The following is a 26,669-nucleotide window of genomic DNA, read 5'->3' as shown; positions in this document are numbered from 1 at the left end:
CTATCTAATAAATAGGTACTTTATTGAGTACTAATATCTAATGAATAAGTACTATTTAATAGGTACTAGTATCTAATAAGTACTATTAATGTAATAAATACTATGGTAAAAGGTACTAGTATCTAAAAAATAAGTACCTAATGACGAATAACTATCTAATATGTACTAGTCACAATTGGAATACATACTAGTAAGAACTGAATTGATATCTGAATGACAGATCCCCAAATAGAAGTCAATGGCAAAAAAATATATTTGTTGGTAACAAAATACTAGTCTCTAGTAAGTACTAGTATCTAATGAATAAGCACTATAACAAATAAGGACTATAATGAATTAGTATTCGTAACTTTAAAAAGATATTAGTACATAAAGAATAAGCACTAGCTAAGTAGTCCTTTATGGAATATACTAGTATCTAAAATAAGTAGTAGAATGAAAATAGATACAAGTCAGTTTAAATGATTAAATGTTAAAACAGCTTGCCATACTATTACCTAAAGAATAACTAGTTTCTAAAGAATAGGCACTAGTCCCTAAAGAATAAGCTAGTAGCTATAATGAGTAAGTACTAGTACTTTATAGTTTTTGAAAATAAATACTAGAAGCATGAAAATAGAGACTAGTAGACTTATTACGTGTTAATATCATGCTAACAAATAGAGTTATTTATCAGTGCTTTTATCTGTTCTCTGCAGGTGTTGGGCTTTGATGCTGTAAATAAACTGGAGAGTTTCCTGTCTCCTGTAAGTCAGTGAAATACGCGTGTGTGTGTGTGTGTGTGTGTGTGTGTGTGTGTGTGTGTGTGTGTGTGTGTGTGTGTGTGTGTGTGTGTGTGTTTCTGCATCTCCTCAGTCTTGATGGGAGGGGAGGAGGAGTTCATCAGCACTGACAGTTTTATACATATTTATATATGGTGAAGATCATAAAAGCCTGGTCTGATTTGTCACTGAAGTTGTTTGATGATTTCCTCTGTTCTGTCTAATAAGGTAACAGCGAGTGTGATTGGAGGGTTTTGAACCTCTTTCTCTATAATATAGGGGGCTGAGAGGACGCCTGTACATCTGTATCATCGGTGCGGAGAAGTTTGTACTGGATGTTGAATTAATCAAGCAGAGAGAGATGGAGAGATGCCTGACTCTTGTTTTACTGTATTCAATTATAATATTCATCACAGCTGGTAAGTAGATGTGAAATTGAAGATTTTTATTTATTTATTTATTTTTATTTTTTTTAGAAACGAATGGCTACTTAATTTAAGATCTTAAAATTAAACTGTACTGTTATGTACTGTACATGTATTTTTTTCTTTGTCTCTCCCATTTATAAATAGCTATGAATAAGTTTTACATTAGTGTCTTGTTTTTATTCAATTTAATATACTGTCATCATATTAATATTAATTTATTGAAACCCTAAGAGGCCATTATTGTAGTTTTTTTGTCTTGTCTTGTGATCACAATAAAAAAAAAATGTGATATCAACATTGTAAATGATCACCTTTTCTCTGATACGACTTAAACGACTTAATCACCATGTGTCAAACATTATTCTATAACTATGCAGGAATGCTGTCCCTCGAGTTGGGCATGGCTGTAAAATTGAGTTCTGATTTGATAAAAATTGATTTGGAAATAATAGTGACAGACATGCTAGCTGGAGAAAGTCCAATGAACATTTTTATTAAAAAAGAAATCATTCGTAATGAACTCATTCATAATCAAGCAGGATAAATGCAGTATTATATTATGTCAAGAAGTGTTGATCATGACAAAAAAGACAAAAAAGAAAAACCTTAAAGGCCTTTTATAGGGTTGCAATGTTAGCCTCTTAAACAATGCCAAGACCTCAGCTACAGAAGAACTATAGAGGGAACAAATATATTAAAATAATACACAAGGTTTAATATAGTTTAAGCTCAATCAACATAATTATTTACAAAAAATAAATTTTTTCTTGTCTGGGTTTTCTGTCAACTTTAAAATACTGTTTTGAATAATATAGAAAGAAAATATAGAATACAGAAACATAGTGTGGAAATAATTGCTTACTATCCTTTTCTGTGCAAAGTCATTTCCAGTTTTAAATTTTGTTTCAATGACAACATAATGATAAAAATAAAGCCTGTAATTGTTTTTAACAATTTACAGCTGAAACAATAATGCATTGTGAATTGTAATAGATAAATAAAAACAAAATTGATTTAAGTGCTTTTTATACAATTATAAGCTTCACATTTCTGTCTTTAAACCCACATTTTTTTTTTAATAAAAGGAGGGAGTCAGCATAATAATTTGTTTGTTAATCAACTATGATGTTTATTGAGCTAAACTTGTATTGAACTCTGAATATTAATTTTAAATACTCAGATGTATGTGTCCTATTTTCCCAGTTGTCCCACTTTGCAATGTTATAAATTTAACTCTCATTCCTTCATCTTTCATGTCTCATTGTTGCTTAATATTTAGACCGTGTGAATGTGAGGCTGGTTGGTGGTCACAGTCGCTGTGCTGGTAGAGTGGAGGTTCTTCATAGAGGTCAGTGGGGAACAGTGTGTGATGATTTCTGGGATATGACTGATGCTGCAGTGGTGTGTAGAGAGCTGGACTGTGGAGAACCTGTAGATGCTCTGGGTGATGCTCATTTTGGACCAGGATCAGGACCAATCTGGATGAGTTATGTCGCGTGTACTGGATCAGAGTCAACACTGAAGAACTGTGGGTCGTCCGGATGGGGTAAAAGCAACTGTGATCATATAAATGATACTGGAGTCATCTGTTCAGGTAAAGTATTTTACAGATTAAAATTAATATGCACTTCCAGATTGTCTTCTAGTTTTAAAACATTGACTTCAATAAAAATATAAATGTTATTTATATTTGTTGTGGTTTTCTTTTGTGTTTTTACTTTATGTATTTATTATAAGATATAAATGGCTTTTATGTATACATCATTATCTTGAAGCCTCATAAATAAGCCATGCTTTTGTTGATCTATGTTGTCTTATTCAGAAGTCCGGCTGGTTGGAGGTTCTCGCTGCTCTGGGAGGTTAGAGATCCTTGATGATCAGTCGTGGGTGTCAGTGTGTGACGCTGCCTTTGACCAGCAGGATGCAGAGGTTGTGTGTAGAGAGCTGGACTGTGGGGCTCCTGTACAGGTGCTGGGAGAAGATGCTTTTGGAAAAGGAGACGCTCAGATGTGGACACAAGAGATTCAGTGCAGAGGAAATGAGTCTCAGATTCACCTCTGTCCAACATCCTTACACAAAAACAGCTGTTCACGTGATAATAACCAGGGGCTTTTCTGTGCTGGTGAGTTAAAATAATATAGTATCATACCTTTTAACTAATAGGATGCATCTCAGTCAGTTTCATATTTCACAGACAGAACACTGACCAAGGAGCAAGGCATTTTAAGGTTTGTCTCAATCTAAAAAACCTTCAGGTTCACTGGAATATTTGTTCCTTAAAAATCCCACACTCCAAAAACCAGATGCTCATTACATTCCCCTGTAGTGAAAAGGGGAAATTTTGTTAAGTGCAAAACAAATCGGACAAACCAACACAACATCAACACAATATCATCATGAAATGCATTTTGAAAAAGCGTTTTGAAAAGACAAATCGTCATTTCATTTAATGTCAGTATAAACATACAGTGTAGTTAATATTTGTGGCGAGCAGGACGAGGTCAAGGGAAGTGGGAGAACGTTGCGAGGCCGGAGGCGTGAGCGTTAATGAACGTCACCTGTGAGATGCACCGGTCTTGCATCTCTTATGGAGGAGCGGAAGCATAAAAGGAGGAGCGACGACGCTGAAGCATCGTCAATCCTCCTTTTATGCTTTATCTCTAAATTCTTGGAGATATATATATATATAATAACAATCAAAGTATATTTCATGACATACTTTAGACTTTACACAGCATAAAAAATGTCAGAAAAATGTTCCGTGTGTTGTTGATAAATAGCCTACCAGTGGTACGTTTTATGTCACAAGCACCTAGTCATGTCATGGGGAATTTTAAATCAGTGTCCAAATGTGTAGTGAGCCAGTGTGCTTTACCAGTGCCAAATTTGTGTACACAATATACTGATGTGTGCTTGTGTGCTTACAGAGATGCATCTATACTCTCTATCAGTATTTTTCTGTCATTTAGATAAAAAGAATGTGCGGTTGGTTGGTGGTCACAGTCGCTGTGCTGGTAGAGTGGAGGTTCTTCATAGAGGTCAGTGGGGAACAGTGTGTGATGGTGGCTGGGATATGGCTGATGCTGCAGTGGTGTGTAGAGAGCTGGACTGTGGAGAACCTGTAGATGCTCTGGGTGATGCTCATTTTGGACCAGGATCAGGAACAATCTGGATGGATGTTGTATCATGCACTGGATCAGAGTCAACACTGAAGAACTGTGGGTCAGCAGGATGGAACATACATGGCTGTACTCACAATTATGATGCCGGTGTCATCTGTTCGGGTGAATAATTGAACTGATTGCCCATTCATTTGTTTTTACATAAAGATTATTTTGTTTGGAAAACTGTTTGTATGTGTATTGCATTTAACTATCAAGCATTTGTTTTGTCTACTGTACACTGTCATTCCTGTAATATTAACAGGTCATCAAGCTTCCAGACTCATTAATGGATCTCACCTCTGCTCTGGGAGGTTAGAGATATTTGATGATCAGTCGTGGGTGTCAGTGTGTGACGCTGCCTTTGACCAGCAGGATGCAGAGGTTGTGTGTAGAGAGCTGGACTGTGGGGCTCCTGTACAGGTGCTGGGAGAAGATGATGCTTTTGGAAAAGGAGACGCTCAGATGTGGACACAAGAGATTCAGTGCAGAGGAACTGAGTCTCAGATCTCAATTTGCTCAATTTCATTATCACACAAACAAAGCTGTACCAGTGACTCTAATGTGGGTCTGATCTGTTCTGGTAAAATATAATATTTAGTGTCTATTTGTTTGTATTTAAAACATGTTCTCTGTCAGCTGCTTTATACTTTGTTTTAACCTCTATGTTCTTTATTCAGGTTACACTGATGCTAAACTGATGAACGGTTCAGACTCTTGTTCTGGAAGAGTTGAACGTCAGTACTTCAGTAAATGGGGCACAGTGTGTGATGCATGCTGGGATATGAGAGCTGCCAGTGTCCTCTGTAGACAGCTGAATTGTGGGATTGCTGTGTCTGTTGTGGGATCAGACTGGTTTGGAGAGGGAAGTGGTGAAATCTGGGCTGATGTGTTTGATTGTGACGGGAATGAAACAAAACTCTCAGAATGTTCCGTCTCTTCATGGAGTCGAGCTGAATGTTCTCATGGACGAGATGTTGGTGTCATTTGCTCTGGTGAGGGAATTTTGTTGAAAAAAAAAATTTAAATTACCTACATTTGCAATTGAAATTATTTAACCCCCATTGCAAATCAGGTTTATTGGCAGAATTTATGAACTTTCAGATGGTTGCAGTGAACAAATCAAACAAAAGTAATTGAAACAGCTCAACACAACAAATGTTTCAAGTGGACTTCTGCAGTTTCAAAATGATTCAACCCCTCAATGAGATCCCTTTTCTATAAACATTTTTTTTTTGTGTTGAGTTATCTCAATAACTTTTGTTTGATTTGTTCATTACGATCAGCTGAAAGTGTGTACATTTTGTCAATAAACCTGATTTACAATGCAAAGCAACCGTATAAATCTTGCAATATCTTAATAAAATGCCACATCTTTCCCTCAGATTCCTCTCTGTCTGTTCATGACGGTCTGGTGCGGTTGTCTGGAGAGAGACAGTGTGAGGGGGAGCTGGAAGTTTCCATCCATCAGGTCTGGAGGAGAGTTCTGCTGGACTCCTGGAGTCTCACTGAATCCTCTGTGGTCTGCAGACAGCTGGGCTGTGGCTCTGTGCTGAACTTCTCCGGCTCCTCTTCATCCAGTCCTGAACACAGTCATGAGTGTGTGACGGGCTTCCAGTGCTCTGGGAGTGAAGCTCATCTGGGGAACTGCAGCTCTCCACAAACTCTCAACTGCAGCTCCACACAACAGCTGTCAATCTCCTGCCTTGGTGAGCACAACAACATCTGGGCAGATTCTTCAGTTGTTGGTGATCAATAATGTGTTTTTCTCTCTCTGAATATCAGGCCGCGGGTCCATCAGGCTGGTGGGTTCTGGGGGAGACTGTGCAGGGAGGCTGGAGGTTTTTCACAGCGGCTCATGGGGGACAGTGTGTGATGACTCCTGGGATATTAAAGATGCCCATGTGGTGTGCAGACAGCTGCAGTGTGGAGTGGCCCTCAGTAACCAGCAGGTACCAGCCTGGTTTGGTCCTGGTTCTGGACACATATGGCTGGATGAGGTGGAGTGTGAGGGGAATGAGACGTCCCTGTGGAACTGCTCTTCTCCAGGCTGGGGGAAACATGACTGTCAACACAAGGATGATGTAGGAGTCGTGTGCTCAGGTGAACAGTTAAATAATATCTTGACGATGGGGGTTGGTGGGCAGTGTAACCCTGGGTTCGGTCTATATTCTGAGTTTGGAGCTCTCCCTCGCACATCACGCCAAATACTGATACTCTGGCTAATCATTTGTAAGTGTGAACTCGTAAAACACACAGTGCGACAGATGTAGTTTGATTTCCAAACAAATACTCCAGTGATTTGGTTCTTTTGAGTGAATGAAAAGCATACTTTTTACAACTACTGACTGGATGCTCATATGACAAAGTTTAAACATACCTAATTTGATCACTTAGAAATCAAAACTCAATTTTTGAGAAACAAATACACTTTTGTCCCTTGGATTTCTGTTTTTTTTTTAATATACTAAATAAGTTAATTCACATTTATTTCTGTAGCGCTTTATATAATACAGATTATAACAAATTCAAATTCTACTGTAAATTTCCTCTATCGAGCTAATGGTGTCACTATTCAGCTCAAGTCAGTTCAGTTCAATAACTTCAAAGTTTATTGAGTGTGCAATCACACTGTATATACAGTATTTTTGCACATACATGTAAGTGTGAGAAACTCCTGTACACTCCACTGCACACCGAACAAGCAAAAGAGACAATAGACTCAGTGTTTTACATTTTCACATTGACTGCTTGCAGTTTTGCAGACTTGGTCTGAAGATTAGGTATATGAGTGAATGGTTACGCTAAATGAGCCTTAAATAGTAATTGTGTAAACAATAATTTAAAAAAATGTAATATAGATTTAAATGAAGTTTAAATGAATGTTTTGGATCTTGTGTGCATGTTTTGTGGTTTAGTGTAGAGTTTAAAAAAATTAAGAGCCAAAGTTTCTGAAATTTTGTGCAAGCGATTTAAAAACAAAAGTAGTGTTTTATATATTTATACTAATGAATGAAATTTGTTTACACGTTTTTGGTTTTAGTGTCCTCCATTTCATAAATGTAAAGTTGAGACCAATTATTTCACTGTATGCCTTCTTCTTAAAAGACAGTGATTAGACATTAAACATCTATTTTTTTATGCATTAATTCAGAATCTCATCCTTTTCCATCTAGAGTTTAAAGAGATCAGGTTAACTGAGGGCTGTGAAGGGAATGTGGAGGTTTTCTACAATGGATCCTGGGGTAATGTGTGTTACAACCAGATGGACAGAGACACAGCGAGTTTGATCTGTCAAGAGCTGAACTGTGGACGATCTGGCACTGAACCCAGTTATTCAGAGGGACTGAAGTCTCATAATTGGCTGGATTATTTTAAATGTCGACGTCATGATTCCTCTCTATGGCAGTGTCCATCTTCACCCTGGGGACAGACTGACTGTGATAATGAAGTGGCCAAAATCACCTGCTCAGGTAAGATCATATTTATGTAAGAAAGTTGGAAAACGTCATGTTTGTTTCAGTAAAAGAGAAAAAAATTCAAACTGAAAAAAACATGTGGAACGTAAAAGTATTATTATTATTATTATTTATCATTTTTCTATTCAGTATTGAATTTTTATTTATTTTTATTTTTCTATTCAGTATTTTAACATTGTCATTTTAGAGGAGCAGACTCGTGAGTCTCCTCGGAGTCATCTCACATGTTCCACCTCAGAATCTCCTCACCAGAGACAGTGTTCAAGTAAGATATTAAAAGAATGTATTTTCTTTATTAACAGTATTTGTTTCTGTGCACTTGAACACTGAATCCACATTCATAATTTTTCACAACTTTAAATAGTTATAAAATGCATTGTAAACTGCTGGTCAGTGATGATGTTGCTGTGTGTGTTTTAGATCATGTTCCTCTCAGACTGAGTGGAGGTTTGGGCCGGTGCTCTGGAAGGCTGGAGGTGTATCATAACGCTGTGTGGGGTTCAGTCTGTGCTGATCTGTGGGACATCAGCGATGCTCAGGTGGTCTGCAGGCAGCTGGGTTGTGGAGACGCACTGAGGGCTGATGGGAATTCAGTGTTTGGTGCTGGTGAAGGTGTTGTGTGGATGAACAGAGTCGAGTGCAGAGGGAATGAGATTCACCTGTGGGACTGTCCTCACTCCCTGAACCACACTGACTGTTCCCACAAAGATCACGCTGGACTCACATGTGCAGGTCACAGCAACACACTGAACAATAGGAGTCATCATTTTAATGCTAATAATCTTTGTCTATTTGCATGATTTTGAATGTGTTTGTGTGTGTTTTGGCAGATTTGTCAGTGTCCACTACTCCTGCCACAACAACATCATCTTCTCGTCCAGTTTCTCAGACAGTGCGCTCAACATCAGTCACTCCTCCACAAACTCCTCCAGCAGTGTCTCTCTCTGTGCTTGTGGTTGTACTGGGAGTTTTGCTCGTACTGCTCTTAGTGCCACTGCTTATACTGGTTCAGCAGAACAGAGTGATGAGGAGAGGTAGGAGAGATCCAGAGACTGTCATAGTGTGTCTTATTCAGTGTGTGATCAGTCATGTGTTGTGAACTGACAGCAGGTTTGTCTGTCTACACACACAGCTCTCTCTGACTGGTACACAGGACTACACAGGGCTCCAAGTGAGGAAGTTTATGAGGAAATTTATCACAGACACAATCAAGTCACTCATACAGGTGAGGCATCATCAGAGATTGTTCAAAACTTAAACTGCTGCATTCTGATCAAAGGGTCCCTAAAAAGTGTTCACTTCTCATCTTTCTATTGTAACTGTTGCCTCTTGTGCACATTCTACCAATGAACAGTCACGTACAAACCTCAACTGGGACTGATTAAATGTATTAATTATCTAGTTTTTCTTTCAATCAAACATCAAGTACTTTGGTGGTGAGGTGGAAATTTCCCTCTCCACTTCCTGTGAAGTGAAGTTGATGAACCCTTATTCCCTTTTGTATTTGAAATGAACATATTTGCTCCATTTGAAATAAAATGTCACTTCAGACAGAGTAATACCCAATGAAGTTCACTTCGCAGGCCATATTTGATTAATTGAATTGCAACTAATTTGTTTTTAGATTATTGTGAAAACCTTGCTGAGAAAATGAACGCCATCAAGCAAAAATCTCAGTCATCTGTGTTAAAGTTTTGTCAGTAATTATTATTAATTAGCCATTAATTAGCAAGAGACATCAGTGATACCGGTCAGATCCATTGTAGAATTAATCATCATTCTATCACTATCATTCACATCTAGCTAATTAGTTTTAATTATGTATCAATCCATAAAAAAAAAAAAAAACAGAATTGCAAGTGTATGTTTTTATAAAATTATTAAGAAGATAAAAAATTAAAAAAAGATGCCGCCCCCCCCCCCCCCCCAAAAAAAAAAAAAAATAAATAATTTATATTTTCTTGCTCTCACTAACACTGAGCGTTATGACCCAAAGGATTTGAGGATTCAGTCTGTTTCTGTTTTGCTCTCTGTTAACCCTCTGGGGCTGTTCATTTCAGAGTTACACTCAGGGTGTTCGGATCCAAATGAACCCAAAGGGCGGGATTCATATTTTAGTTTACTTGTTTTTTATAATATTTTTTCTTTTCTTTTTTGGTGTTTTGAGAAATTTTCAAAAATAAAAAATATATAATTAGTATTAATGCAATAATTATGACAAAATTTCCCCCCATTGAGCATAATAGAAAAAATATTTAAAAAAATATTTATTTATTTATTTTATTTTTTTAAAGCTGTAATTCATTTTAGAGTCAAGCCTAGGCCTCATAAAAGCAATTTTTGAAATGAGATGGATGCCATCTGGTGGACAAACTGAGCATTTTAAAAATGCAAAACACATTTATAATCTGAATTTTTTGGTGTGTTTGTGTATAAAAGTGTGTTTGTGTGTGTCTGTGTGTGTGTCTGGATATGTCTGTTTTGCACTCTTTATGTTTTATAGATTCACCCCTTCACTGTTGTGTGCTTTTTTTCAAGATCGTGGCTGATTTGTAGATTGTACGCACAAAAAACTCAGTATTTTCACATTTTTGCCAACTTCCCATTAATTTTCCATGCGGGTCCATTTGGACCCGAACACCCCAAGTGTGACTATTTTTTTTTACAACCACTTAGACTTCTCACATCCTGTCCCCAATTTTTTTAGGTGTTCAAATACCAACAAAGTCACCAAATTTCGGACCATTCCGAGGAAGCTGTGATTTAAAAAAAATAAATAAAAATTTTAATTCTTCGGGTCAATTTGGGCCAAACAACCCCAGAGGGTTAACAGGAGGGAGTCTCGTCTCTGAAGAACTGAATTCTGGGAATGAAGATGTTGATTCGCTTCTCTTAGACCCCATTTACACCTGGTATTAAAATGCGATCAGTATCCAGATAAATTATCCGGATAATAAAAAAACGCATGTTAATGCAAGGTTGTGATCGGATTGTGATCTGCCTGACCACATCTGGAGGTAGTCTGGCTCGCATTGTGTTCGGATCTTTACTAGGTGTAAACGCAATCTGGTTGTTGAAATCGCGTATATTTTACTCCTCCCAAAAATGCTAAAAAACAAACGAGTGAGAGCGTGTTATATAGGCTAGGCTATAGGCCCTCTGTCATGTTATAGTCAGATATGACGGCGCTAGGCCTAGGCCATCACCGCAGATGAGCAGCTGAGCGTCTATTCATCAAGCCAACGTGCAAACATCACAAATAAAAGTGAAAGTCACAGACGCTTAACACACAATCATCTTCAAGCAAAGAAACGAAATGGTCTTACCAGTGCTGTTGCCACTCTCTTTTATTGGTGTCTTTGATTTTGAAATTAGCTGATGATCAATAAAATGCAGCTCATAGCCTATCTGTTGCTTTTGGTGGCGTGCAATCCATTAAATCTGCATATAACGTGGGAGTTGAAGATCGGATTTATATCCGTTTTGCAAAAACACGTTTATGTGGCCAGGTGTATGGAATCGGTAAGACCAGACGTATTATCCGGATAACTTATATGGATACAGATCGCATTTTAATACCAGGTGTAAATGGGGTCTTAGGTTAGAAGTGATATGCAAACTGTAAAAAAAAAAAAAAAAAAAAAAAGGAAAAATGTATAGTCAAATTCACACATTCCTGTTTGACCTGTAAGTGTACTGTGCACCCCAATATACAATGCTTAGCACTACTGAAGATAATAGACTCTGATGTTTTGAATAGCAATATCACACGCTTTGTAAACTTGTAATTTCATTACCACATGATTAAAATCATAAAGCATTTTAATTCTGCAAATATCTTTATTATTTTATATTCATATTTTGTTCTGATGTTGAAGACAGGGGGAATGCAAACACACCCGGATACTATGAGGAAATCATCATCCATGTTCAAAAACCAGTTTGTGAGACAGGTGCGGCTTCACTATACTCTAGTTGTAGTTCTCTCTGTTATTATACACTGTACAAATTAATATATACATTCAAGTTTATTCAACTTGTAGATGACACACCAGAGGGCTATGATGATGTCAGTACCAGTGGACAGACCTATGAAAAAAGAAAAAAAAAACCTTACTAACTATTAATAAGCAGATAGTAGTTTATTAAGACAAAGGTCATTAATAGTGAGATATATATATATATATATATATATATATATATATATATATAAATTCCCAATGAAGACATGTTGTGATGTAATGGTGTTTTCTGGAAGAGACTAAAGAACAAAGTATTTTTATCAGCTGAAAGGCAGAATGTTTTAATTACGTTATATAGACATTATATAACAGTTTCAGGTTATGCTTTAGTGTTGGTAACATGTCCCACATTGTTCCACACAAACGTAGTAATCGTCCCACATTTGGTTTGTTTGATGGTGGTCACCCTAAAGCAGAATGGTTGAGAGTGAGAGACCCATTGTTTTGCATGTCGTTCAGCCGTACATGTTTGAATCGGAATATATAAATCTCTGATCAAACCCAGATGACGAAGAGACTCCGGCAGAATAAACACAAATGAGAATGGACCAGAATGGTTATTTGATACATTTATGTTTATAGAGTTGTAATCGCGTCCCCTTTGCAATTATGGACGTGCAAAACACACACAGAGACACACACAAACACTAACGTTGGTGCAATTTTTTGAAACTACAAACACATACTGTGATCAAGTTTGCTACGTACAAGCGAAATTACATTTATGCGAGGGACCTGTTGCGTCATGTTTACATTACTTGTCATACAAGTGCTTTTGTGGCAAATATGAGAAGATGGCTACAGAAAATATATGCAGAGGATGTGTCAGGCGGCTCTGAGATGAAGGTACAGCCGAACTAACAATGAAACGTAGATATTCGTCTCAGTTCAGCTCAAACCTCCAAAAATAAAAAATAAATAACATTGACTTCACCAATGCAAATAGCTGTAAGCCATCACTTCTCTGACTGCTTGTTTTGATTCACAAGACCAAAAATGAGAAGAAATGGCGAATCAGAAGTGAACAGTGTCATGACTGCATGACTTTGGCTGTTGAGTTTAATCCCGAAATGCAAAGAAAAGTGCATAGAAACGAGAAAATCACTCCTGGGTTTAACAACATTGCACAAAGACCTGGAGAGCAGAACAGAAATGTTATTGAATTCGAGAATATAATTATTTGGTTAAACCTTGAGTGGCTGTAAATGTTTTGCTTTTGGTTTAGTGCCTTCAGCTCTGTGTTGTAGATTGGGTGGAGTTCACTTTCTTTACAAATGTGACTGATTTACTCAAACTATTAACAAAATACCTTTGACATGATACATATATGATGAAGTAACATTTGTCCTGTTTATATCTTCATGTATGTGCAGTGGACACACCAGAGGATTATGATGATGTCATTATTATTGGACAGAATGCTATAGATGTTACAGGTGAGTCACATGCATTTATTCCATTAATGAATCATGAGTTTATCAGGAGTAAATCTAATAATCTCAGACAGTCATGAGGTGAAAGAAATCAAACACATCATCTGTGACATAAGCTGATTTACAAATTATAATGTATTATGGTTTTATAATTATTTTATAATTATAATGGTTTTATTTCTCATGTGAATCAGAGGGAGATCAGGAGGAGTACGGTGATGTGAAGAACAGCAATGAAGAGAACAGAAACCTGTAGGGTAGGTTATTGTAATATTTCTATAACCTATATCTGTTTTTATTGGTTATGTTGCTTATTAAACAAAATATTGATGCATTTATCACAATGAAAAATATGAATTTGCTTTTGTTTTTAAAAATAGATTATCATGATGTGAGGAAGGGGTCAAATAAAGAGGGAGGAGCCATGTCACGTATTGACCACACCCACTTCATGTTCGTCAAATCATATTACAGTAACTGGAGCACTGGGAGATTATTATGTTGTTTCTAATGCATCAGTGCCTTGCATTAGAAATATTCAGTCTTCAGTATTTGGCCTGTTATTTTTATTTTGATATCAGTGCATACTCAAAAGATGTGTTTTTTAATCAATTCATTAATTTTTATGAACTTTATTAATTAATATTGTTTTAAAGAGCATTTGGAGGATATTGGACAAAAGGTAAATGTATTTTTTAGGCAAATTACAGTATTTTAGGCAGTTGACAGCACTATGACAATTCCCAATGCAATTGAAATTAAATTTTGAGCGATGACAACAAAAAGGTATGCAAATATAATTGTGAATATAATTTTGGTCATCAAAAAAAAAAACAATAAAAAAAAAAAAAAAAAATGTTTTAAAAAACACATTGAAACGCCGATCTCAACTGCACAGTTTATTATGAAATGTTCCATTTTAAATTTAAAATACATTAAATAATTTGAAACAGTTTTTTAGTCTTATTTTGTGGTTTATAGTGAATATTTTGCATTAGCTTCTTGTGCAGGCTGAGGTTGGACTGAACATTCTTTTTTTGTTTTTTTTTAACAACTTTTCAACTCTTTCAAAAATGAATTTACTCAGACAGGCATAATAAAACATGCATCAATCATTTGCCAAATAATTTAAAGGGTGCTGAATATGTTTACAGGACATTACATTCATTAAGACAAGGTAAACTTATAAATATATTCCATCTTTTCTTCTTATATAATGGAAAGAGTAAACTATTTACCTCAATATGAGGAGGGGGGTGGGGGATTATGAGAATCACATGACACTGAAAACATTTTGGTCTGAGAACATTTTATTGTAAAGGATGTATTTGTTAAGTTCTTTCAAAAATCAAAAAAGAGGTTTAGCAAGATATTTATATGAATGTGGAATTTAGCGAGTACAAGATCAGATTAATTTATTTTTGATTAATTTATTTATTAATTTTATTGGGTGAAGCAAAACACCATTTGTCAACAGGAGTATTGACCAAACTCAGAGACTGGAAGTAGATTGTAAGTAAGGGAAGTAAGGGAACAGTATGCAGTCCCTCCAGAAAAACGCGATTATGCGATCGCTGAATTCAATGCAAAATCAGCCCGCATATTTATGCGGGGGCCGCATTTTTTCGAATAAGCCGCACTTTCGCCGCATAAAATGCCGATTTCCACGCAAAATATGCGGGGCTTGCATGATTTCATAATCCTCGTATTTTCGTTGCAAAAAAAAGTCACATATATCTTCGCAGAAAGTTGAAAAATGTTGCGTTTGCTTCATACAAGAGCAGCCATTTCCTCCGGTTTCCATGGGAACGTTATGAAGTGACGCAATTACGCGACGGGATAGCTCACAGCTGAAGTTATTGCAGAGGCCAGAAAGACTCACGGAGGCGATTGACATCTCACAAATCGAACTCGTATAACTGTCTGTCACACGTTCTACCATCACATCGTTACTTAATAAACAAAATAAGATAAAAGAATAAGCATCAAACAGAAATTACCCGCACACGACATGGGGTGTTTGAGGCGCACACACTGCAGACAGTTCAGCGCGCAGCTCTTAAAGGGGCCACACCTTATTTACACTCGTTACAGTCTGAAATAAAACATTGCTGATTTTGTAATTGTGAAAGAGAGTCTATTGTGCACTTATTGTTTGAATGTCCCTATTTTTCAATCTTTTGGAATGAGATGTCTCAATTTCTAGGTTTTAAAATGAATTGCAACCTTGTCTTAAATTTGTCATCTTCATACAAATGATTTTGACTTTCCTATAAGAAAAATGTATGTTATCGATTTTTTCTATTATTAGGAAAATTTCATATTCATCAAACTAAGTGGAGTAGCCTAACTCAAAACCCAACTTTGCTCATTTCAAAACAGCCTTTAAAATGTATTTTGAGTCTTTAAAATTTAAAAAAAAAAATCGAAAAGCCCAAAAGATCTGTATCTCTGCTAAATGAATTTAATATGTCTGTGATGCCCTCTATCTTTTTTTTTTTTTTTTTTCAAATTATTGTTTCATGTTTTAGGCTACTTCTCAGATGTTATACTTATCAGAAAATGTGTAAAAGAAATGTCAAGAACTTGATATCAAACTCTGTGATTTTGAAAATTTAATAAAAATAAAACAAGATGAGAAATTAAATATTCCCAGCACTATGTAGTAGTGTATATGCTTGCTACATCATAGAAAGTAATAAGAAATGACTCTTTACATTAAGGTAGTAGCCTAGTGAGAACAGGATGTTGGGGGAATCACTTTTTTTCTCTTTTTCATCAAACCGCAGTTTTTGCAAGTTCCCGCAATTTTTGCAAGTTCCCGCAATTTTTGCAAGTTCCCGCAATTTCATCGCATAAAATTGCATAAATATCCCGCATATTCCATCGCATTTTTAAAGAAAACGGGCCGCGTAATCAAGGATTTTTGCCCGCAACAATCACAAAAAAACTCCGCGTTTTTCTGGAAGGACTGAGTATGTATAGTTTGGGGAATAAAGCGGTGACAACCAGGAGAATTAAAAAAAAAAAACTATTTATACTGTATGTATTATAGAACTAAGGGGTACTTATCTACTATTATGGTAAAACAATCTTACATTTGGGAGCAATTTAACATACACTGCGTACCTTTTTGTAATAATTGTGTACTACCAATACATAGGCTACTGTATAGGTTTTTTTTTTTTTCAAATCACAGGGTACATATCTATGCATTTATACTTTTTTTTGGATCGATGTTTACGTTTGGGCTAACATGTTTCAAGGCCAGAAAAGATAAGACTATTGCAATTTTATTAAATACTGGAAAATATCTTGTTTCATGTGGTTACAGGGTAAGTGGTGCTTGTGTAATAAATTAAGGTTTCCGAGTCAATGATATTAGATATTAGATATTAGAGTGTATGCATTTTTATTGTATACCCTGTAACTACATGGAACAAGAGGGTAACAAACACCACTTCAATTTACAGCCCGCAATGCCACACTATACCCTGTAACTAACTACATAGAACAAGGGGGTAACAAACATGAAACAAGAGTAGCCTATCTTTCCCGAATATTTAAGCAAAAGTTGCAATAGTTTTCATTTACAGTGCACTTTTGTTGAAAAGATTATTTATAAATGCATAGATATGTACCCTGTAATTTTTTAAAAGCTTATACAGTATGTATTGGTACACAATTATTTCAAAAAGGTACGCAGTGTATGTTCTTGCTAAATTGCTAATAAGTACCCCTTAGTTCTATAATATTATATATATATACATATATATTAATTCTCCTGTTTGTTATACCGCTATATTCCCAAACTTAAAATATTGTTTCCTTATACTTATATAGTAAGTACTTTATAGGTACACTATAATTACAGAAAGTTACACTGTAAAATTGCTTTAATTACACATCAACTTTCATAAAAAAAGAAATTTCATTTCATTAAAATATCTGATTCAAAACATACTGTTAGGCATGAGCAATCCAACTCTCACCAAGCCACGGTCAAAAAGTGTGTTGACCTTCCAGCGCACCTGTAACTCATCACCTTATCAAAATACTCATCCGCCCTCTAGTGTCACAAACGAAAAATATAATTCAAAATAATGGCTCTAACAACGGCTATAGAATAAAAATGGGTTAATTAATTTTTTAATCTTTGTATATTTAAAAAAAAAAAAAAAAAAAAATCACCCATTCCTTCAAACAACCATAGCTGGAGATTCAAGAGACCTCGAGCATTTGTTTAAAACATTAAAAGTGTAGGTAGAATATATTTATCTGTATTTAATACACAGTTTACCAGTTTTGCTGAATAAATTAAAATAGTAGTTGTAAACAAAGTAATTTACATGTTATGCCAATAAAAATGTAGTTATGAGAAGCTCTAACATGGACCAAACTCTTTTCTGCTTCTTTATAATGAGTGTTTTGCTGTCCTCTGCTGGAGGAATTATGCATTGCAATATTAAACACAGCTACAAATGTGTTGAATATTAAGGCATATGAATATAGGTGGAAAAGAAAGCAATGTTTATTTACAGATGTGATAAAGAAACTTGTCTGCTTATTGCACACAACCATTCCAGTTTATTTAATTATTTATTAACTACTGTTAAGTGTGCTATTGGTTAGAACATAATAACAGTATAGTAAAATATACTTGATATTATACACAGTTGATCAAAAATCAACTTTAAAATTTAAAGTTTAATATGATTTATGTATTTATAACAAATATCAAGTATTTTGTGTGTGAACTGAAGCTTCAGTAGTGAGCAGTCAGTCATCAGGTGTAAGTTGTGTGTATAGATACAGGCTTTGATGCTGAATAACCTGCAGTGTTTCTCTATCCATCTCCTGTAAGTTTAGTGTGACTTTCTCTCCACGCTGACACATGACTGACACGAGTCTGTCCTCAGTGAAGTGTCTCTTCACACTGGAGGAGGAGTCCCGCTCATCAGCACTCACACTTTATTGATATATATGGAGAAAATAAAAATGCTGCTTTGTGATTTGTCAGTGATTATGTTTGATGATTTCCTCTGTTGTGTCTAATAAGGTAACAGTGAGTGTCATTGGCAGTTGTGAGAGTCTCTCTCTCTTTAGGGGACTGACAGGAGCCAGTTTCTTCAGTGTGTGTGTGTGTGTGTGTGAGGGAGCAGAGGAGAAACAGAGTCAGACAAACAGTGTGACGAGCAGAAGAAGATGGAGGGATTTCTGACACTCGTTTTACTCTCCTCTATAGTCACTATAAACACATCTGGTAAGTACAAAATCAACTTAAGGTGTAAAATATTACTTTTAAATAAGCAGTTTGTCTATGATGGCATTAGACCACTAAAAACTGAAGCAGAACATTATAAATAGAAGCATTTGTAATATCTAGAAACTAAAGATCTTGTGACACTATATCATTAATTATCAATTACATTTTACAAATGATTTGAGCTTTTACAGGAAACCAATTTGTTATTCACTCGTGCCCAGCTTTAAAATGTTAAATTTATATTTAACTTTTACATCTTATGTTTCTTGACTTTGGATGATTCAATCCTCTTTCATGTACAGATTTTGAGACTGTGCGGTTGGTTGGTGGGAACAGTCCGTGTGCTGGTAGAGTGGAGGTTCATCATGGAGGTCAGTGGGGAACAGTGTGTGATGATATCTGGGATGTGACTGATGCTGCAGTGGTGTGTAGAGAGATAGGATGTGGAGAGGCTGTAGAGGCTGTGAATGAGGCTCGCTTTGGACCAGGATCAGGACCAATCTGGATGGATGATGTGAGCTGTAGTGGATCAGAGTCAACACTGAAGAACTGTGGATCAGACGGATGGGGTGTTCATGACTGTGGTCATGGTGAAGATGCTGGAGTCAGATGCAGAGGTGAGCGGCTCCATACATCACTCTGTTAATGCATCACTGATCACACTTTCATTGATAAACATCTTATAAGAAATTTTAAATAATTTTATGTATTTTTGTTAGAGCAAATCATACGCAGCTAATTGATGAATAGTCCCTTTTATTGTCTTAACAACTCAATTTTATCTATTTATAAAATATATTACTAATGAAAGGACTTCTGTTTTATTTTCATATCATAATCATTGTGTCAGATTCTCTTCTCTTTTGTGTAAATATATTCAGAAACAATAAACTACGGAATGTCAAGACTTGTGGACGGGTCTCACCTGTGTTCTGGGAGAGTAGAGATGCTTCTTGTAGGAGGCTGGGGTTCAGTGTGTGACGCTGCCTTTGACCAGCAGGATGCAGAGGTTGTGTGTAGAGAGCTGGACTGTGGGGCTCCTGTACAGGTGCTGGGAGAAGATGCTTTTGGAAAAGGAAATGGTCCGATTGGATCAAAAGAGATTCAGTGCAGAGGAAATGAAACACACATTCGACTCTGTCCATCATCAACCTCAAATAACACAAACTGCACTCATGACAATGATATAGGACTGATATGTTCTGGTAAAATGTCAATGTTCATCATTTCAATAGAGAAATCAAATTGTTAACTAAAATGTAATTATCGTTTGATTGGTTTCTTTTTGTTTGATCAGTTTCAGTAAGCTCTCTGTTCTTTGTCCAGGTTACACTGACGTCAGACTGGTCAATGGTCCAAAAGCATTTTGGAGTGATCTGCTCTAGTGAGTCCATATTACTAGAAGACTTCATTGATTTCTTGCTCTTGAAAGACTCAATTATATACCTATAAATGCTATATTTCAGTTCTCTTCAGTTCTCATGTATAAATGTATTATTAATGTAAATCACATTACCAAACTTGCAAATAAAACATAAGATCTTCTCTCTAGATTCCTCTCTGTCTGTTCATGACGGTCTGGTGCGGTTGTCTGGAGAGAGACAGTGTGAGGGGGAGCTGGAAGTTTTCATCCATCAGGTCTGGAGGAGAGTTCTGCTGGACTCCTGGAGTCTCACTGAATCCTCTGTGGTCTGCAGACAGCTGGGCTGTGGCTCTGTGCTGAACTTCTCCGGCTCCTCTTCATCCAGTCCTGAACACAGTCATGAGTGTGTGACGGGCTTCCAGTGCTCTGGGAGTGAAGCTCATCTGGGGAACTGCAGCTCTCCACAAACTCTCAACTGCAGCTCCACACAACAGCTGTCAATCTCCTGCCTTGGTGAGCACAACAACATCTGGGCAGATTCTTCAGTTGTTGGTGATCAATAATGTGTTTTTCTCTCTCTGAATATCAGGCCGCGGGTCCATCAGGCTGGTGGGTTCTGGGGGAGACTGTGCAGGGAGGCTGGAGGTTTTTCACAGCGGCTCATGGGGGACAGTGTGTGATGACTCCTGGGATATTAAAGATGCCCATGTGGTGTGCAGACAGCTGCAGTGTGGAGTGGCCCTCAGTAACCAGCAGGTACCAGCCTGGTTTGGTCCTGGTTCTGGACACATATGGCTGGATGAGGTGGAGTGTGAGGGGAATGAGACGTCCCTGTGGAACTGCTCTTCTCCAGGCTGGGGGAAACATGACTGTCAACACAAGGAGGATGTAGGAGTCGTGTGCTCAGGTGAACACTGAACAATAATTTCAACAATAACATTTCAATAACTTGCATATGGGAATGATGGTTAGAGTTATCAAACGTTTTTTGCATTGCGCATTACATTGAGCAGTGTTAATCAACTGAGAAGTCATTCTTATTCAGATACAGTTTCATCTTTCATTAAAAATATATAGATTTTTTTTTTAAATCCTCTGAACATGAGTAAAAATTTGTTTTACTTTTTTATTATTGACATCATCTCATCACTTGTTAATGGAATTTATTTTTTCCAAATTAAACACCCACATACACACAAAATGTTAATTATTCCCATTCCTAATAAACAGAAAGTTGAGATTGATTCTCATCCTTTTCCATCTAGAGTTTAAAGAGATCAGGTTAACTGAGGGCTGTAAAGGGAATGTGGAGGTTTTCTATAATGGATCCTGGGGTAATGTGTGTTACAACAAGATGGACAGAGACACAGCGAGTCTGATCTGTCAAGAGCTGAACTGTGGAAGATCTGGCAGTGAACCCGATTATTCAGTGGGACTGAAGTCTCATAACTGGCTGGATGATTTTAAATGTCGACGTCATGATTCCTCTCTATGGCAGTGTCCATCTTCACCCTGGGGACAGAATGACTGTAATAATGAAGTGGCCAATATCACCTGCTCAGGTAAAATTATTGATCTGATTAAAGATGGTCATATGTGCATATTTTTTATTTTAGATATATTCATATTTTACATATAGATATTACACCTGTGTCATTCTGATATTCTTAAAAAAGGTATTTTTCTTTTTCTTTTAATGCTTTCTAATGTTCTTATCAATGGTGAATTCAAATATAAAATGTTTTAATCTCAGACGAGGATCCTGAGTCTCCTCAGAGTCGTCGCACATGTTCTACTTCACCATCTCCTCACCAGAGACAGTGTTCAAGTATGTTTATGATATGCTTGTATTTTCTTTTTTCTCTTTTTTCATGTAATTTATATTGAAAAATAAAGCATTGGTGGTCACCAGCACAAAGAATGTTTTTTTGCAAATTTGGGATTCTTGTTCCTATGGTTAGCATAAACCAGCCTGGACCAACATGGAGTGCCTGCAGGCTTCTGCTATATTTTTCAGAAGGGTTTCTGCACTAAATTATTTTTATGTCACAGTTTTAAAGACCTCAAGATCCAATTTGTGTAAGTGTGTGTTTTGTTGTAAATGGTGTCCTGAAGCTGATCAGTGATGTTGCTGTGTGTGTTTTAGATCATGTTCCTCTCAGACTGAGTGGAGGTTTGGGCCGGTGCTCTGGGAGGCTGGAGGTGTATCATAACGCTGTGTGGGGTTCAGTCTGTGCTGATCTGTGGGACATCAGCGATGCTCAGGTGGTCTGCAGGCAGCTGGGTTGTGGAGACGCACTGAGGGCTGATGGGAATTCAGTCTTTGGTGCTGGTGAAGGTGTTGTGTGGATGAACAGAGTCGAGTGCAGAGGGAATGAGATTCACCTGTGGGACTGTCCTCACTCCCTGAAGAACCACACTGACTGTTCCCACAAAGATCACGCTGGACTCACATGTGCAGGTCACAGCAACACAATGAACAATAGTAGTCATTTTATACTAATAATCTTTGTGTATTTGCATGATTTTGAATGTGTTTGTGTGTGTTTTGTCAGATTTGTCAGTGTCCACTACTCCTGCCACAACAACATCATCTTCTCGTCCAGTTTCTCAGACAGTGCGCTCAACATCAGTCACTCCTCCACAAACTCCTCCAGCAGCGTCTCTCTCTGTGCTTGTGGTTGTACTGGGAGTTTTGCTCGTACTGCTCTTAGTGCCACTGCTTATACTGGTTCAGCAGAACAGAGTGATGAGGAGAGGTAGGAGAGATCCAGAGACTGTCATAGTGTGTCTTATTCAGTGTGTGATCAGTCATGTGTTGTGAACTGACAGCAGGTTTGTCTGTCTACACACACAGATCTCTCTAAGAGGAGACACAAGACGACGACTGAGGCCGTTTATGAGGAGATTCATCACAGGCCCATTAATAGACAGAGTTTCTTCACAAAGGGGGGTAAGTGTCATAGCTTCTGATTTGTGGAGATCAACAGGAAAATCAATATATTCAGAGAGGTGTGTGGAGTAAATCACATTGAGTCGTATTTGTGGGACCTTTTGTGTGGTAATTTAAATAATTTGTTAGTGTTGTATAATCCAAAAAATGAACACACACATGTGTGCATAACATACACATAAATATGTGTGGGTGTTTTGGTAGGTAGGGGATCATAAATTTGTATGGTTTAATGTGTGATATGTGTATGTGTAATATCCTTTCACTGATATTACGTTATTGGCCAACTTTAGTCTTGTAAACTGTTTGCATCATTCATTGATTGATCAAAATGTAATGGCTTTTTGGTCAACAAGAGCATTGAGTCCTAAAAATATTCTGTTTTGATTTTTGAAGACAGGGCTAATGAAATCGCGGGTTACTATGATGATGTCATTACTGATGGACTGAAACCAAAACGTGAGACATAATATATATATATATATATATATATATATATATATATATATATATGTATATAAAATTAACTATTTAATTAATATTTCATTTACAATTAAGAAAATATATAGAAGTTTGTTTTAGTGTGATGACTTTTTATTTATGTTAATTTTTTTAGAAGACACACCTGGGAGCTATGATGATGTCACCACCAGTGTTCAGAATCAGAACTCTGGTATTAAAGAAGGTGTTTTCACTTTTTTATTTATTTATTGTTTTATGTGTTTCATGTTTTATGTATTGTTTTATGTATATAATAACACAGTCCCTTTAAATTGATGCTCAGTAAAATGCAACATTGGTGTGTGCGTGTGTGTTTAGTTGACATGCCAGAAAATTATGATGATGTCATCATTAATGAACAGGCACCTCAAGGTGTAATGGGTGAGTTACAGGACAATATATCCGTTTACAGTTTACCATTAATGGATCATCATGACTTTTTTAGGAGTAAATCTAATAACCTCAGACAGTCATGAGGGAAAGAGATCAATAACATCATCAGTGACACACAGCCCATTCTCACTCCCAAGGCGTCACTTAACTGACGCCTTGGGAAGCATTTGGACATGCTTCAATATCTGACGCTTTAGGCGCCCTTTAGCGTCAGTTAGATGACGCCCTAGGATCGCGTGTACCCTACCCCCACCCCATACCTAAACCTAACCGCGTCCTCTAACTGACGCTTTCCTTTAGCGTCAGTTAGATGACGCCGTAGGATCGCGTCATGTAAGTGACGCTAAAGGGCGCCTAAAACGTCAAATATTGAAGCATGGTCAAAGGTGACGCCTTGTGGTGAGAATGCGTTGTGACACAAGTTGTATTAAAAATTACAATGTGAGGTTTTATTTCACATGTGAATCAGAGGGAGATCAGGAGGAGTACGATGATGTGAAGAACAGCAATGAAGATTACAGAAACCTGTTGGGTAAGTGTTTGTCTCTTTTTTAATCTTTGAGTAACCATTTGCTGATTTTAATAGGCTCGGTTTTAGATGTTAAATACAACATTAAACATGATATATTTGCTTTTGTCTTTAATAACAGACTATGATGATGTGGAGGAGGAGTCAAAAAATTAGGCATGACTGCATGACCCAATGGCCACACCCACTGCCTCAGTTCGTTTTACAGCTAGAGTTGGGTTAAATTGCTACTTTAGGATTCAAATTAGTTTGTATTGATGAGCTTGCATTTTATAAAAAGGATTGCATTGAAATATATATATTTTTTGCTTTTCTTTAACAAACACATCTAATGATCATAAAAGCAATGACAAAACAAACACATGCACGATAAATGCATAAAATCATAAAATCAGTTTTTGACTATATGTTAGAACATTGAATAGATGTCTCAACATTGAAATATGATGTTTGCATAAATGTTATTCAGTGTCTGTGAAGTTGTACATTTAAACCAATAGAAAACAACTGTCCTAATAAGAAATCAATTGCATTAAGTATATCTCATCCAGAAAGATTACTAAATACTACAAATTGTGTGTACTGAATATTTAAGCAATATTTGAAGAGAAAAACAATCTTTCTCATTATTTGAGAGATCATAATGCTCTTCTACTCCCGATTCCTGTATTTATAGAATATTAATTAAAGCCAAGAATGAAAAGACTCTTTTAAGAATATCTGATTCATTATCTTGAGCATTCTGTTGTCTGTCAAAAAGTCAAATTGTTGACTTTTAATTTAATTGATCTCTATTGTGATTTATGTTATCAACTGTTTTTTGTCAACTCCAAATTAATCAGAAAAAAAAGTTGGCAGTCTAAAGTATTACACTGACTAAATATAACTGAAACAATTCATGGTTTATATTTTAAACATTTAGGAGTCTTTTTAGATACTATACTAAACATTTTAGTTCTTATTTATTAGTTACTAGTACCTATTAAAAAGACACTAGTACTTATTCATTAGATTCTATTGAGTAGGCTATCTAATGAATAAGTACTGCCATACTATCTAATGAATAAGTACTATTATCTACTGTAGGTACTGGTATCTAATGACTAGTAATTAATTAAGTACTATAATTGAATAAAAGGTAGTACTAGTAAAAGGTAGTATCTAAAAAATAAGTACTAGTACCTAATGATGAATAACTAGTAATATGTACTAGTCACAATTGGAATACATATAGTCAGAACTAAATAGTTGATATCTGAATGACAGATCCCCATATAAAGTCAATGGCAAACAATTCAATTTGTTACAAGTAACAAAATAATAGTTACTAGTAACTAAAGCTGCAGTCCGCAACTTTTCCTCTTTGTCACCATCTCTGTTCGAAATCTGCAATTGCAGTTATTCGTGGAATTATCGTCTTTACATGGGTTGTAAATCGGCATGAAACAGCGTGGATGAACACAGTGTTTTGAGGCGAGTGCTGCTGTCAATCACCGCGCTGTGTGGACACTGTCATACAGAATTACATTCACTTGTTGAAAGTTTGACCAACATGAGAATTTTCACCGGAAAATGTCTTCTGAACAAGTAAGTAACATCCACTTTTGTTCTGATCAACTAAGGGGGAAAAAGCATTCAACGTTATAAGCGTTAGATTTAATCAACGCGATTTACAGCAACCTTGCAAATTATAGCCTACATTGTTCTCAAATTGTTCATGTTAACAACATCAGCATTGCATGCGCAGTATAGCCGGCTAGCCGAAACTCCTTCTTTATGTGTACGGGTGTGACGTAATGACGCAAAGACATGCTCGAATTTCCCGCCGAAACCCACCAGTACCACTGGAATTAAAATCATCATTACAAGCTAACCGTTTTGGATAAAAAAATAAGTACTTGAAGCATGAAAGTAGAGACTATTCCGTTTAAATGTTAATACGGCTTGCCATACTAGTACCTAAAGAATAGGCACAAGTCCCTAAAGAACAAGCTATAATTAATAAGTAGGCCTACTAGTACTTAATGGAACAGATACTTTGTAAAAATAAGTACTAAAAGCATGAAAATAGAGACTAGAAGGTTTAAATGATTAAAAGTTAAAACAGCTTGGGTTTTGGCCTACAAAAATTGTACCATCCCTTCAAGGGCACTTTAGCAGAAATGAAGCACACAGACTCTCTCTGACTCTGATGGACACAAGATTCATTTTGACAAGATCAATTTGACAATAATGGTTTGTGTGTATAGGGCCATTTGAAACAAAACACTTTGGTGCAATATTATGTTGAGAAAGTGATGAAATGTTTCACAAAAAATACATTTTAAGGAGAATGTCTTTTCTGCCTTTTTAACTTTAAAAAATGCTATTTGACAATAGT

At 36.4% G+C, this 26,669-nt stretch overlaps 1 protein-coding gene and 1 pseudogene across 3 annotated transcripts; both read left to right on the top strand.

Annotated features, from left to right (window-relative positions):
- The first annotated feature begins 1,059 nt into the window (after positions 1 to 1,059).
- On the top strand, positions 1,060 to 24,634 carry LOC120476752 (scavenger receptor cysteine-rich type 1 protein M130). Of its 2 annotated transcripts, none has more exons than XM_089127270.1 (18): positions 1,060 to 1,180; positions 2,469 to 2,783; positions 3,012 to 3,311; positions 4,141 to 4,473; positions 4,616 to 4,933; positions 5,031 to 5,345; positions 5,736 to 6,059; positions 6,136 to 6,453; positions 7,527 to 7,823; positions 21,667 to 21,741; positions 22,060 to 22,374; positions 22,469 to 22,672; positions 22,771 to 22,866; positions 23,263 to 23,325; positions 23,483 to 23,551; positions 23,686 to 23,748; positions 24,230 to 24,292; positions 24,411 to 24,634. In XM_089127270.1, exons 1-18 carry the CDS (start codon positions 1,123 to 1,125, stop codon positions 24,443 to 24,445), a joined length of 3,561 nt encoding a protein of 1,186 aa, XP_088983396.1. In that variant the 5' UTR covers positions 1,060 to 1,122; the 3' UTR covers positions 24,446 to 24,634. The 2 variants fall into 2 exon arrangements, with proteins under 2 accessions (XP_088983396.1, XP_088983397.1); XM_089127271.1 differs by having other exon boundaries at positions 4,159 to 4,473; positions 24,411 to 24,630.
- Positions 18,304 to 21,552, top strand: LOC148965161 (antigen WC1.1-like; annotated as a pseudogene). The gene is made up of 7 exons (XR_016150003.1): positions 18,304 to 18,547; positions 18,853 to 19,167; positions 19,432 to 19,755; positions 19,877 to 20,426; positions 20,503 to 20,820; positions 21,179 to 21,475; positions 21,530 to 21,552. The product of XR_016150003.1 is annotated as an antigen WC1.1-like (transcript).
- Positions 24,635 to 26,669: the final 2,035 nt, after the last annotated feature.

The sequence above is a fragment of the Pimephales promelas genome, chromosome 24 (assembly GCF_988280905.1).
Source record: "Pimephales promelas chromosome 24, fPimPro1.hap1.1, whole genome shotgun sequence".
In the NCBI taxonomy this organism is placed as follows: Eukaryota; Metazoa; Chordata; class Actinopteri; order Cypriniformes; family Leuciscidae; genus Pimephales; species Pimephales promelas.
The sequence above is the reverse complement of the archived record's forward strand: the minus strand, read 5'-3'. Positions and strand labels throughout refer to the sequence as shown.